The 14,497-nt window shown below is 32.2% G+C and overlaps 2 protein-coding genes across 2 annotated transcripts; both read left to right on the top strand.

Moving 5' to 3' along the window:
• The first annotated feature begins 98 nt into the window (after nucleotides 1-98).
• Tsp_02681 (putative general transcription factor 3C polypeptide 5) lies at nucleotides 99-1,503 on the top strand. Its single transcript, XM_003378961.1, has 6 exons — nucleotides 99-257; nucleotides 330-403; nucleotides 459-595; nucleotides 669-769; nucleotides 975-1,230; nucleotides 1,475-1,503. The coding sequence occupies exons 1-6, from the start codon at nucleotides 99-101 to the stop codon at nucleotides 1,501-1,503; spliced, it is 756 nt and encodes a 251-aa protein (XP_003379009.1).
• Nucleotides 1,504-12,763: 11,260 nt separating this feature from the next.
• On the top strand, nucleotides 12,764-14,116 carry Tsp_02680 (hypothetical protein). Its single transcript, XM_003378960.1, has 9 exons — nucleotides 12,764-12,806; nucleotides 12,836-12,900; nucleotides 13,010-13,080; nucleotides 13,121-13,229; nucleotides 13,257-13,407; nucleotides 13,585-13,655; nucleotides 13,677-13,722; nucleotides 13,885-13,998; nucleotides 14,040-14,116. Exons 1-9 carry the CDS (start codon nucleotides 12,764-12,766, stop codon nucleotides 14,114-14,116), a joined length of 747 nt encoding a protein of 248 aa, XP_003379008.1.
• Nucleotides 14,117-14,497: the final 381 nt, after the last annotated feature.

The raw sequence follows: 14,497 nt of genomic DNA, 5'->3' as shown, positions 1-14,497 counted from the left end.
AACACATATTACTAATGCAAGGCTGCAATTCTGATAAGCTCGTGTTATATGTTCTGTTGCTATTTGTGTATAATTTGTTATGGCGTAAGAAATTTGAAATGTTCCTATTTCAACATTCAGCCGCTCGAAAAAACAGGAAAACTCATACTCGCATGGCAGTAGCCACGGATGAATTTCCTGCCGAACCGTCACCACTGGCCATGAAGCGGGTGAATGAAAACACTTTCGATCCTGCTGTTCACGAAGCTCTTGAAAAGGTACGATAGAAATGTTTTACTTTTAATTTTTCTCTTTATACATGGTGTTAATTTAAATAATTTTTCCAATAGGCTTTCAGCGAGCGTCCCATGTGGCTAAAGTATTCATTGATTGTCAAGCTGAAATTGGATGAACGTGACGTGAAGTATTTATTACTTTATTTATTTCCATTTTGTATATTTTAATTTGAACAGTTGTAGACGTTTGCTGCCAAAATTTGCATTTCACATTATTAGCGGTCCGTGGGGTAGAAATTGGTGCAGATATAAGTACGATCCTCGCGAAGATACCAACTCGTGGAAATTTCAAACTATGCATTTTCCATTTTTTCGATTTGGTTTCTCTTTTTCCATCTTTATCTGCTTTTTGCTTTTTATTAATTTTATTATTGTGGATTTTATTGGTTCCAGGTGGTGAATCAGTTTTGTCTGAGGCGTTTATCAAGTGGCAAATTAAAGTATCATCTATTGCAACAAGATCGTCAAAAGAGTGGGATAAACTGTTAACTACGGTAATATTTATTGTAATTTTTCTGTAAAAATAAGTGCATAAATAGCGTAACAAAGCATTTTGCTTTTTAAAATTCATATTAAACATTGAAACAAATAAAAAAACAAGTTTTATATGTAAAATGTATTGCATTTATATATATATATATATATATATATGTATTTATTTATTGAATGTTGACATAAGTGAACGCTGTTGATGTTTAGGAACCAACATTTGAATACACGGAAGGTTGTTTGCCCCCACTTCGGTCAATGTGGTATCAGATGTGTGATATACATTTGCCTGCAGTGGAAGAATTACTTTCGAATCGTCTTAGCGAAAATCAAACAGAATCTCATCCCACAGATGGTTGGTTAAAATCCGGTACATTGGATGAAATTCGTGAATTAATAAAGCTTGACTTCAAGAAGACAATTGATACCTTGAATGCGAAAGCGAGTGAATCTAAAGCAAATAAAGGTGATTGATTTTTTTCAGTTATGCGTTTTTTGGAGCTAAATATTCATAAAAATATATAATTTTTCATATTTTTTATTGCTCACTCAGACTAGGTGCAATTACGCTAACCGATCGTCTGTTATGCAGATGTGCTTCGCTTGAAAAATACTTTTTCAATACTTAATTACTGAAATTAGCATAACGTTGCCCATGTAGTGGCATATTTTTTGATGTTTCGAAGTATTTGGAAATTTTTTAATTTCAGAAGCCAATTTTAAGCAATGCAGTACGTAATGATAAGTTTGCTTCACACTACTGTACACTTCTAATTAGAAAATGAACTATTATTGAAATTTATCTTTTTTCACGAAATTTCAAATCTTTGTTTCAAAATTTCTCATTGTCATGTATATTATCATAAGTAGACAGCAAATTCAGTATTTTAGTGTAATTTTCTTCATTTGTTATCGTTTCTGCAATAAAATCGAATAGTTGTAGCATTCAATAGAACGAATGCTGCAACTTATTCATCATAATTCGACTATACAAGTACACACTTCGTTTGTATTATAAGCAGTGAAGCATGCCGCTTATGATGGAAAATCAGTGCTTTGAGCTGCTGTTCACTTCTGAACAACTACTACTCATACTGTTCAACGTTTCTTGTGCCGCAAAATCATAATCCAACTAAATAATAATAGCGCACATTGAAGCGCCACGAGAGCTCATTGCCTTACTTTACGCTAGACAAACATCCGTGTTTACAGGTCAGCAAAGCAACTTTATGATAATTTGATGGTGAACTATGCCGATGGCATTCAGCTGAAAGCACGTTGAGCCATTCAAATCCGCAGGCGGTTTCTTACATATAAAACGCTCTTTATTGTCGACATGCAGTTTATGTACAAGTATTCGCTAATGAAGAACGCTTCAATGACTGCGTCGCGTAATTTGCACATTTTGCAGCTTCACTGTAACGAATACCATATTCGTACTAGACAGAAAATGCGGTCACTGGCATTAAACAGAAATTGGAAAATTTTGCTCCTCATCTCCGCCACACTCCATCACTAACGGCGTCTGTTTTCAAGTATGAATTATATTTATATTTGTTGCCAGTTATTTCTTTATTTTATTTTTAATATATTACATTGAAGATGACCAGTTTTGCCATTTCTGTTAGCGGTTAATTGTGACTTTTGTGAATTGAAAATAAAACTTCTTTCATCTATAATAACGTTTAACAAACCAACGACACGACAAATATTCAGCTAGAATTAACATTCGATACGTTTCAGAAATACGTGAAACATATTCATAATTTTAATAAATGGAAAGTAAGGACTTAAGGACGAAACCTATAAAGTAAAAGTAGGAAGGACAATGCAGTTTTGGCGATATACTCAAAGGTATTTTTTCATTTCTGAATATTTCTTTAATCACAGTAAAAACATTTTGAAAGACACTGCTGACGAAGCCTCTGAGTTCTCCGATTTGAAATTATTAGGCATTTTCAAAAGTAGAACATAAATGAAAATTTGAATGTTACTTATTATTTCCTGCATTTCTTTGTGTTTATTACTGTAGAATCCACAGTTCATGGCAATCATTTCATGAAATTTAATGCCGTTTTTTCAGTTATTGATTTAATTAGCGTTAAATTAAGAATGAAAAATGCCTATTTGATTTTGTTTCATCAAGCACATTTTTATGTTTTCGTCAGTTTATGCTATTAATAAACTTCAAACTTTTATGTATGAAATAGAAGGATTTAATGAAATTGAAATGTTCGTGTTGTTTTCGTAACGTCAAAAGAATAGATTTTAGTGTAATTTCAGCGAAACATTTATATACCAATAAAACTTTGCATATAATGAAATGTAAACAAAGCCGTAATAACAGTCATCGTTTATTGAAATTGCTCGCTATATTTGTACAACAGCATTAGTATGTTGAAAGTTGTTTCAAAGAACGCTGTGGTGCAAACGAAACGTTGTACGGTTTAAATTTTCATTAATGTGTTCCAGTGAAACCGTGAATTGAATTTCAAACATTATACCCGCAGAACATTCGTTAATACCCGATTGTACCAACATATGCCTTGCATTTCTTACACTTGTTAGAAAACAATCATTTCATTGAATGCTATACTTTTTATCATCTTCATCGGTGATTCTCTACTTTATTCACACAAAATATGTAGATATTTGAAATAATTTTCCACCTGTTTACAATGGTATAATACAGCTGATCAAAATCACCCTTAAAGCAGTAATTCACAATAGAAATTAAATCAAAATACAAGTTTGTTAGGGATTGTGACATTTACAAATATAAGCAACAGCAGGTTGGATTAAAATTGCATTTATATATGATTATTTTGACAAATTCTTCTTTTTCTAATGTATTCAATCATGGAAATAGCGTTAACAAAAATTTGAAACTTTTTGGATGCTGTAATATGGAAACAAAATTCAGGAACAAATGTTATTTTAACAAGAACCTGTTTTTGTTCAAAATATTGTGAATTTTTTGATAAACTTTAATAAAATCGTTTTCTACTAATATCTTTTCAACTTTTTTATTTTATTTTTTTCCTTTCTTCATCATTAAAATTGTATTTTATCGTTTTATTGTATAATATCTCAAGAAATACGCAATCAACCAACGTGAGACCAACCTCATTGTTCTTTTTTAATTTTTTCCTACATTTTGACACAATTTTAGGAAAAAAATAGGATTTTCGAAAATTTCGAAATTTCATGGACTATAGACTTTGCTGTTTTCGCGTTTTTCGTGAAAAATATTTTTTCGAAATTTTGAATTCTTTTGATGAATATAGTTATTTATATATCGAAAGATTAGGGAGTTCTGCAAATTCTGTTTGAACACAATTCCATACGTATGAAATAAATTGATTTTAAACTTAACAGTTTGTCTATTTTAATACACAGGAAAGTTGCTCATCAGTAACTTTCTTTAAACTGAACTGAACTCTGTGAGATTCAGCTAATGAACCATTCTTGGCATTCTAGTGCTATAATTTGTCCAAAAATGCATCCTTGTACAATATATTTCAGTTTTCAGCAAACCAATTTTCCGTTATTTTCAGCCTAATCCGATTAAGTTATCAAATGTTGTTTCAAAACTTGCTGAAATTTGATTTAATCGCTCAATATTATATGAACTTTTTTCTAATTTATCTGTTTATTATCATCAGATGAAACGAATTTCAAACGTTATTTCTCTTAGACGTCGAATACATTATTATTATTATTATTATTTATATTGTCTTAACGTATGCTTAGCAAATATTTGCTTTGTTTGAAAACTAATCATTTCATGAATTACAATGCTGTTCATGATTCTTATCACTACATTAGCATGTCATTGGTACTAAACCTGCGGCTATTTTGATTTATTCTCATTTTCAGCACTCCGTGAATTCCACATAACAAACTGAGCCTTACATATAGTATTTGTTTTGATAATAATTAGTTCGAAATGGAATAATCATAATTAGACTAACAACTGAAGATGAAACAATATCTCCGTGTACAGAATTGTTTCGAAACCGCTCAGATATTAACTTATAAGTTCAAAAACACTAAAAGCATGTTTCCACGAAATACGAACGATCTGTTTCTTGCATAGTTGATTACCAACTACAATAATACGTAAACTATGGGTATATAAATTTTCATCAACATGTAATAGATGATATTTTCAGAAATTTGTTGGAATAGTTGGTTAGGGATTGTGACATTTACAAATATAAGCAACCGCACGTTGAAATAAAATTGCATTTATATATTATTATTTTCACTAATTCTTCTTTCTTTAGTGTATTCAATCAATGAAATAGCGTTAACAAAAATTGAAACTTTTTGGTTGCTGTAATATGGAAACAAAATTCAGGAACAAATGTTATTTTAACAAGAACCTGTTTTTGTTCAAAATATTGTGAATTTTTTGATAAACTTTAATAAAATCGTTATCTACTAATATCTTTTCAACATTTTTATTTTATTTTTTTCCTTTCTTCATCATTAAAATTGTATTTTAGTTTCAGTTTTTCTACAATATCTCTAGAAATACGCAATCAGGCAACGTGGTACCAAGCTCATTGTTGTTTTCTAATATTTTCCTACATTCTCACATTATTTTTTGAGAAAAATAGGATTTTCGAAAATTTCGAAATTTCGTGGACTATAGACTTTGCTGTTTTCGCGTTTTTCGTGAAAAATATTTTTTCGAAATTTTGAATTCTTTTGATGAATATAGTTATTTATATATCGAAAGATCAGGGAGTTCTGCAAATTCTGTTTGAATACAATTCCATACGTATGGAATAAATTGATTTCAAACTTAACAGTTTGTCTATTTTAATATACAGGAAAGTTGCCCATCGGTAACTTTCTTTAAACTGAACTGCAGTTTGTGAGATTCACTTAATGAACCATTCTTGGCACTCTACTGCTATAATCTGTCCAAAAATGCATCCTCGTGCAATATATTTTAGTTTTCAGCAAACCAATTTTCCGTTATTTTCAGTCTAATCCGATTAAGTTATCAAATGTTGTTTCAAAATTTGCTGAAATTTGATTTAATCGCTCAATATTATATGAACTTTTTTCCAATTTATCTGTTTATTATCATCAGATGAAACGAATTTCAAACGTTATTTCTCTTAGACGTCGAATATATTATTATTATTATTATTTATATTGTCTTAACGTATGCTTAGCAAATATTTGCTTTGTTTGAAAACTAATCATTTCATGAATTACAATGCTGTTCATGATTCTTATCATTACATTAGCATGTCATTGGTATTAAACCTGCGGCTATTTTGATTTATTCTCATTTTCAGCACTCCTTGAATTCCACATAACAAAATGAGCTTTACATATAGTATTTGCTTTGATAATAATTAGTTTGAAATCGAATAATCATAATTAGACTAACAACTGAAGATGAAACAATATCTCCGTGAACAGAATTGCTTCGAAACCGCTCAGATATTAAACTATAAGTTCAAAAACACTAAAAGCACGTTTCCACGAAATACGAACGATTTATTTATTGCATGATTGATTACCAACTACAATAATACGTAAACTATGGGTATATAAATTTTCATCAACATGTAATCGATGATATTTTCAGAAATTTGTTGGAATAGTTGGTTAGGGATTGTGACATTTACAAATATAAGCAACCGCACGTTGAAATAAAATTGCATTTATATATTATTATTTTGACTAATTCTTCTTTCTTTAGCGTATTCAATCAAGGAAATAGCGTTAAGAAAAATTTGAAACTTTGTATGCTGTAATATGGAAAGAAAATTCAGGAACAAATGTTATTTAAACAAGAACCTGTTTCTGTTCAAAATATTCTGGATTTCTTGATAAACTTTAACAAAATAGTTTTCTACTAATATCTTTTCAACTTTTTTATTTTATTTCTTTTCCTTTCTCCATCATTAAAATTGTATTTTTGTTTCAATTTTTCTACAGTATCTCAAGAAATACGCAATCAACCAACGTGAGACCAATCTTTATGTTGTTTTTTAATTTTTTCTTACATTCTGATACTATTTTTGGAAAAAAATAGGATTTTCAAAAATTTCGAAATTTTGTGAGCTATAGACTTTGCTGTTTTCACCTTTTCGTGAAAAAAATTTTTTCGAAATTTTGAATTCTTTTCTTGGTTACATATCGATAAATTGGAGAGTTCTGCACAGTCTGGTTGAACACATTTCGATACTTCTGAAATAAACTGCTTTAAATTTGGCAGTTTGTTTATCTTGATTGATAGAATATTTACGCAACCGTAACTTTGTTTATATATACCCAATTTGCGTGAAATTTAATAAATGAAGCATTTTGCACTTTGTTTTATAAGTGATTAGCCTGTTTCAATATTTTTTTCGTATTGTTCAATCCATTATATTTGAAGTAATAAAGCTTACCTTCTTTGACAACTATATTAATTATTTTTCAAATACAAATGTATAATGCTATTGATGTTTTCAGAAATATTCAAATGGTATTTATGCTGTAATCAGAACATGAAAGTGAAGCGATTTAGCGATTTTTCTGTATGTCGCATTTCGTTTTGTTTAAGGGGATATTTCACCTTTCATTTACTTTCTGCATTTCTTTATCACAAGCATGTATAGAATTTGAAATTTCCTTGTATTCTTTCTTGTTGATGATTTTGAAAAATCGTAATTGTTTTTGTAATTGTGTTGTTTGTATCAATCGTTTATTTGTCACTTCTTCTAATTATAATTATTATTATGGTATTTTTTAGTAATTGTGGCTCCTACTAATGGATTGAAGCTGAACATTATTTCTATGCTAACTTTTCTTAAAATATATTATTAATTTTATTCAGAACATGTATTTAACTGATATTATATTTTGTAAGTTGATTTTTGGTGAAAACTGCTCATTACACTTTGAATATTGATTGTAAGGAAAACATGCAATACAATGTACTGCATGACAATACACTTTCACTTAGCTAAATTCTATTAATTTAGAAGTTTTTGCAGATTGTGTTAGAAATATTTAGTCTTTCAGCTTTTCATAATATTTCAGTGAAAGAAATTGGCATCGTAAAGAAATATTACGTTATATTATGTATTTAAATAAAAAGCAAATGACGTTCGTCATTTAATTAAATTGTTCACCATATGCACGCTACCACGCTACAAGTAATATAAAATTAGCCTGTTCTTACCAGAGGCAAAGTCCTTTTCTATTTGCATAATTTATTTACTATTAAACACCACTTCAGAGCATTTCTATTATGTTCAGTTATTTAGTGCGGTGCGACAGCTAGAGGCACGTGTTCAACTATAATTCCACACTTCATAACCATCTTTGAATTATGATTGATATTATGTTGCCTTTACTTTTCTATGAATGCTATTTGGTTGATTTGTAATTATAGTGAGAGAACATTAATCGGCATCTGTATTAATATTATTATTATTTCCTTTTAGATGGTTTACCCAAACGTGTACCTATATTTGTTTTTATGTTGAGATGACCACAATAATATTATTCACTTTCAGGATTGTCATGATTTGGAAATAAATGCAACAAAAGAGTGGCATGTAAGAAATATAATTCGACTTTTGAAAGTCATGTATTTTTAAAAGGTAAGTGATGTTTGAGAATGTATGCTGATACTTTTGTGATATATGCTATTCGCATAACTTGACAAACATAATAAATGTGAACTTATATGGGTTTATGCTAGCACTATTCACTTACAAATATTATTAGTAGTACATTACTTTTGATTTTTAAAGGAGCTTCAAACAAACAAAAGAAGCATAGTATACTTTTCCGTTCACCATTTTCACCTTCACAATTAGCATAATATGAAACTGAATACTTCACACACGGGAGATGAAAATGAAGTAGAACTTGCAATCATTATACTATGGTGAGTACCACGCTAAATTTGCATGTTTTCAGAAATCAAAGATATGCATCACTAGATCGCATCGTAAATGAATGTGCATTAGTGCACGATGTGAAGTGTCAGGGTGCAAAATCTATAAATTTTTAATAATTTGCTTCTGTATTTCCTCCATGCATATAAGATAACAATATTGCCGGTTCCACACTGACTAAAGTGACAACCGTGATGCACAGTTTTCAGTACTTCAATCCAGCATGTGCATTAAATGAAATTACCAATTCATTATGCTTGCGTTTTAAGTAAATGTTATTTTTTGCCATTCTTCTGTTTTTTGCATTCATTTTTCTTTTCAAAGTGGTTGATCAAAGTCTGATTGAAATGTTCACTAAACAATCAGTTCCTTTAAAATAATGAATGAATTTTACTCAATATTGCGACATTATTATCGTGCCAGTGCAGCCCCATTTACGTATACGTAAGAAACTATTTTATACTTCTTTAATTTACGCCATAATATTATTTGTGATAGATAGTGGCTTTGATCTGTAACGTATTCAGGATTCTGTTTTTGTTCAGCAATTATTATAATCTTTGTTGTTAGCTCATTACATTATTATACGTTTTTAAAGCATACATGCATTTCTAGGTCAGAAGAGTAACTTTATGCTAATGTGATGGTAAACACTGCCGTTGGCATTCTGCTACGTGCACTTTGTGCTATTCAAATACGGTAGCAATGTTCCTTATATAAATTTCTGTTTATTGAAGGAACTCCATTATAGTATAAATGTTCGCTGCTGAAGGGCGGTCTATTTACTTACTGCATTGCGTTATTTGGTCATTTCGATGCTTCACTGCAACAATTACGTTGCGATTGCGAGACTAAAAATATGAAGAAACCATGAACATCAGTTACAAAATGTATGACTCTACGCTTGCTTTACACTATCCCTGACAGGTCTGCTGACAGGTATGAATTTTCATATATTTGCTATTTTTCATACAATGCTTTCATTCTTTCTTTTGGCACACTGCACTAAACATGCGCGCTTTTTAAGCTTTTTGTAGTTGTTTGATTTTAGTCTTTTTGAATGGAAACTAGCGCGTTGTTCTTCTGTAATGATGTTATATTAACATTCGACACTTTATTACGGCCAAGCCAATATATAATAGTACTAATGGTATATTTTGCTATAATTTTCAATCGTCCTTACAAATCCATTTGTAAAGTAGTACTCTGACATAGCAGTTGAACCCCTCCCGCATTATCTTTACTGCCCACTGTAATGTTAATTGCTAAGGTAACATATTTGCCCAATTGTTTAAAGAAAATGTCTGTCATCGGGATACTGCAGTCGCACAATCGCACCCCTAAATGCTTGTCACTGCTCAAATCGTGCACAAGATTGTTTCAGCATGACATAGGAAAGCTGCTGTTAGTTAGAGAACCTACTTTTATACTACCACCTTTCATACTTTCAGAATGGCAGTAACGTTCCCTTCATTTTTGAAATGACTCCTTAAAGTTTCTATTATGATATTGTATGGCCCGTAGCACTGACTTATACAGATGCACCTAATTTCTGTCATTGAGAAAATAACTCAATGCCCATCAATGTTGTCAGTATTGATAAATGAAACAACGCCTGAATATTATACGTGATGATTGAGTGGAAGAACGCATATGACAACTTCCACCTCCTCCATCCTTCAACTTCTTGCCCATTCCTTCCAGCTATGCTGTCCCGCCCTCCTTTCCTTTCTAATGATCCCCATTACTGATCCCTTAATAATACTAAGCTGAACAGAGATCACATTCAACTGAAAATTCTGCCCACCCCCTATTTACAGTTGAATGAACAGCACTTAGCTGTTTTTATCTCATAAATCTAATTTCTCATAATTGTTATCGACTAACAATATAACAAAATCCAGGCTACTCGTGATTCTTTTGTTTTATTCTTTTCATAAAAAGCAATACAGAAATGTCACCCGCATAAGTTTCTTGAATTCATTGCAAATCGCTCAGTTACTGAATTTCTGCGATTAGGGTTTTTCTCACATTGTGTGGCGCGTTGATGCAGTGCTCAACCAAGTTTGCAGTCTTGCTATAAATTATCCTAAGGCGCAAACGAACGTGGAGGTGAGCTGTCAAGCTGCATACCCCGTGGAGCAGCCGCTTACCATCTTTATGTCTACGCTGCGCAGTTGTTAACTTCTGTACTGAGATAAACTGCATATTACAAAATTTCATGACAACTGTTTAATTTTCCATAAATCTGAAAAAGTATTTTATTTTCGCAACTATTTTCAGTGGGAGCTATTTAAAATTATAATTTTGATTAGAAGAAAAGCATTGATAAAATATAAATTATTGAATCACCTTGTACTTTCAAGCAACTAAATTCCACAACATACATAAATACGCAGTGATAACATTTCCGTTTATTTTTAGTAATTTGCGATGCTTTATGTTAATAACTTTACGTTTTAGGTAATTTTAGGGAAAAAATTTGCATAACAATGCAATATTACGTAGTAATAGGAAGTGTGTAAATAAAAACGTAATAAATTTCATCGTCTCGTTTTATAATGTTGCTCATAATGTTTATTTTACTGCGCTATTAGTGATGGAAAATTAGGTTATTCTTCCTGAAGCAAAGTAAATAGTCATTTGCATAATTTACTTATTATACAATTGACTAAGCACATCGATTTTATTAGGTTATTCAGTTCACTGCAATGCTATCAATCTAGCACGTGGTCAACTATAATTGCGCTCTTCAACACCATCCATGAATAACTGGTAAGTTGGATTTGATATTTTGGTGGTGGCATGCTATGCATGTTACTTTACTTATATGGTGAATGGAAACTGACGGGTTTCTTTTCTATTGTTGTTATTGCTAACTTTCAGGAACAACAGATGCTGAAGAAGAAGGAACTCTTTGTTTTTTATTTTGTGATATAATTTACTTTCAGAATTGACATTTTTATATTCATATCAATGAATGTGAAACAAACAGTACCTGAAAACCAACTGAATATGGTAACTATGCATCATGATAAATGTGGCTTGCTTTTCACTTGAATTTTTCTGTTAAATTTAGTTTTTAGGTTACAGTGCCAATAGCGCCACATTACTTTCATTCTAACTGCAGCATTAATATTAAATTATCATGTATATGATATCATAGATTGGGTGGTCTTGATTCAATTCTTTTACGAATTGAAAATTACATTTGCCTTGCTACATTTTGAAAATGCACAGACGCAATCTATTATCAGTAAAGACGGGTAAAAGTTGTTGAAGTTGCTGACATAGCGTTCAAAAAACGTATGACAAAAAACAGTAAGTATTGACTTTGTTTAGTTAGATAGCAAGACGATGGACTGATCAGATATATGTAGAATTTGGTAAAATCTATAATTACAGATTACGTCATCACCTGAGCTTTTATAGAGTTTTATTTGTTTTGGGCACCGTGATAAGTCGTGTTCAGATCATTTCGTTCTAAATGTGGCATCCGTAAGTATTGAATTTGCTTCTGATTGCATTTGCATCATACAGTGTACACATTTTATCTATGGCAGCATTACATTGACGTCAAGCGAATACGATATTTCTTCTGATGGCGCTCTGAGTTGAAATTGGTGCAGTGACGTTCATCATTGGTACTAGTGTGGTTTCACTTATCATAAGAGTAAGAAAGAAATAAATAATTGTAATTCTAGCAGATTACGTTGAGACAGTCGAGAAGCGCTGGTACCCGTATAGATCTTTCGTGAGTGCGTTTCCAATGTGATATGACAAAAATTAGTAAGTAGCTTTTGTTTATAATAGCTATAGATTATTACGTTATCCCATGAAGCTTGTACCGTTGGCAACCCTTGTTCACATGGACAAAAAGGCGTTTCCTAACCGTCCCATTGTGCCTTTGCTTATCACAAATAGTATCGTTTATCAGTAAGTATTGAATTTGATTAATTACACAGCTGGAAGATGCGAATGTTACATGGATTGAATTTGATAACATCTATAATGACAGATAACATCATTAGCTGAACTGTTTTCAACTTCCTTTCGCTCTGGACACCGTGCTTAGTCATGTTCACATCAGTTTGTTCTAGATGTGGCATCACAAACATAGGTAAGTATTTAACTTGCTCCTGATTGCAGGTGGATACGTAAAGCGTGCACATTTCATCCATGACAGCATTACATTAACATCATGCGAATTCGATGTTTCTTCTGATGGCACTCTGAGTTGAAGTTAACGAAGTGACGTTCATCATTGGTACTAGTGTGGTTTCACTTATCATAAGAGTAAGAAAGAAATGATTGTAATTCTAGCAGATTACGTTGAGACAGTCTAGAAGCGCTGGTGCCCGATGGTCGTATGCTTTCGTGAGTGCGTTTCCAATGTGATATGACAAATTAGTGAGTAGTTTTTGTTTATAATAGCTGTGGATTATGTCATCTCATGAAGCCCATACTGATGCCAACCGGTGTTCACCTGGCGTTTCAATATCGTTTACTAGCTGTTCCAGTGTGCCTTTTCTTATCACAAATAGTAAGAAGGAATTTGATATTATAACAGCAATGGAATATGTTAAATAAAACAGGTCGCTGTACATCCCAGCATTTTGTTCTTGATAGCAATGGATTACGTCATCAGAAAATTTGTTTAGTCTCAGCCGATGGCACAGAAATTGCGTTTCCTACGGTTCTGTTTTTCCTTGTCACCCAAGGTACATTATTTTTTGTAGAATTGTATTTAAAGTTTTAGTGCGTAACTGTGAAGACGAGAGCCGCATCTTGAATGATCTCCATCGAATATCGTAGTTTTTATTATGCTGCTGTTATTCGTATGGCTTTTTCTTTAATAATTAAGTAATATGACAACTAAATTCAACTATGTATTTTAGAATCATGGCATGTTTATAAATTCTTCATTAAGAGCAGTAGAGAGCGTAAAGTACTGCTACGTAGCATCAAGGTAAGTGATAAAGTAATGCAGGTAAGTAGAGTCGAAGCGGTAAATGGTACAGGTAAATGGACTGCAGGTAAGTACTGAAGGTAAGTACGATAACGTAGGGTGCAGGTGAGTAAAATGAAAAGGTACAGGTACTCGAAGGTACAGGTAAATGGAGTGCAGGTAAGTACTGAAGGTAAGTATGATAACGTAGGGTGCAGGTGAGTTTTGCAGTAAAAGGTAAGTTTTGCAGGTAAGTATATAAAGAAGAATATCGTACAGTTAAGTGGATTGAAGTGTGATAGCGTAGAGGTAAAGGTAAGTATGAGGCGTAACTCTACGCTGAGAGGAGTACGGGAAAGCATAGGTAAGTAGTGAGGCAATGGGGGGACATGTATGAAATTGCAGAAGTAAGGAGGGTGGTGCTGAATTATGAAAATTCGAAAATTTTCGAAAAAATACCTGAGGGAATGCCCTGGGCATAGCCTAAAAGCAAATGAAAATTTGCATATCCCCCCTGAAGGCAAATATTGTGCAATAAAATGCTTCCGGCGTACCCTGCGGGAATATGCAAATTTTTATTTACCCTGGGGCATAGCCCGAGGCGACGCCTGGGGCTAAATTTCTAAAAATTTCGAAAATTTCGAAAAATTGCCTGAGGCATAGCCCCGGGCGTAGCCTGAGGGCAATAAAAATTTGCATATTACCCCCAGGCGATTAAAAATTTGCATAAAACCCCCCTTAGGTCAAATATGTGCTATAATAACTGCCTGGGGGGGGAGCCCTAAGGGCATATTGCAAATTTTTATTTTGGCCCGGGGGGCAAAACCTAGAGGGCAGCCGCCGGGGGCTAATATTTTTAAAAA

The sequence above is a fragment of the Trichinella spiralis genome, assembly GCF_000181795.1.
Source record: "Trichinella spiralis strain ISS 195 chromosome Unknown Scfld2, whole genome shotgun sequence".
NCBI lineage: Eukaryota > Metazoa > Nematoda > Enoplea > Trichinellida > Trichinellidae > Trichinella > Trichinella spiralis.
This window is presented reverse-complemented; position numbering and strand designations above follow the sequence as displayed.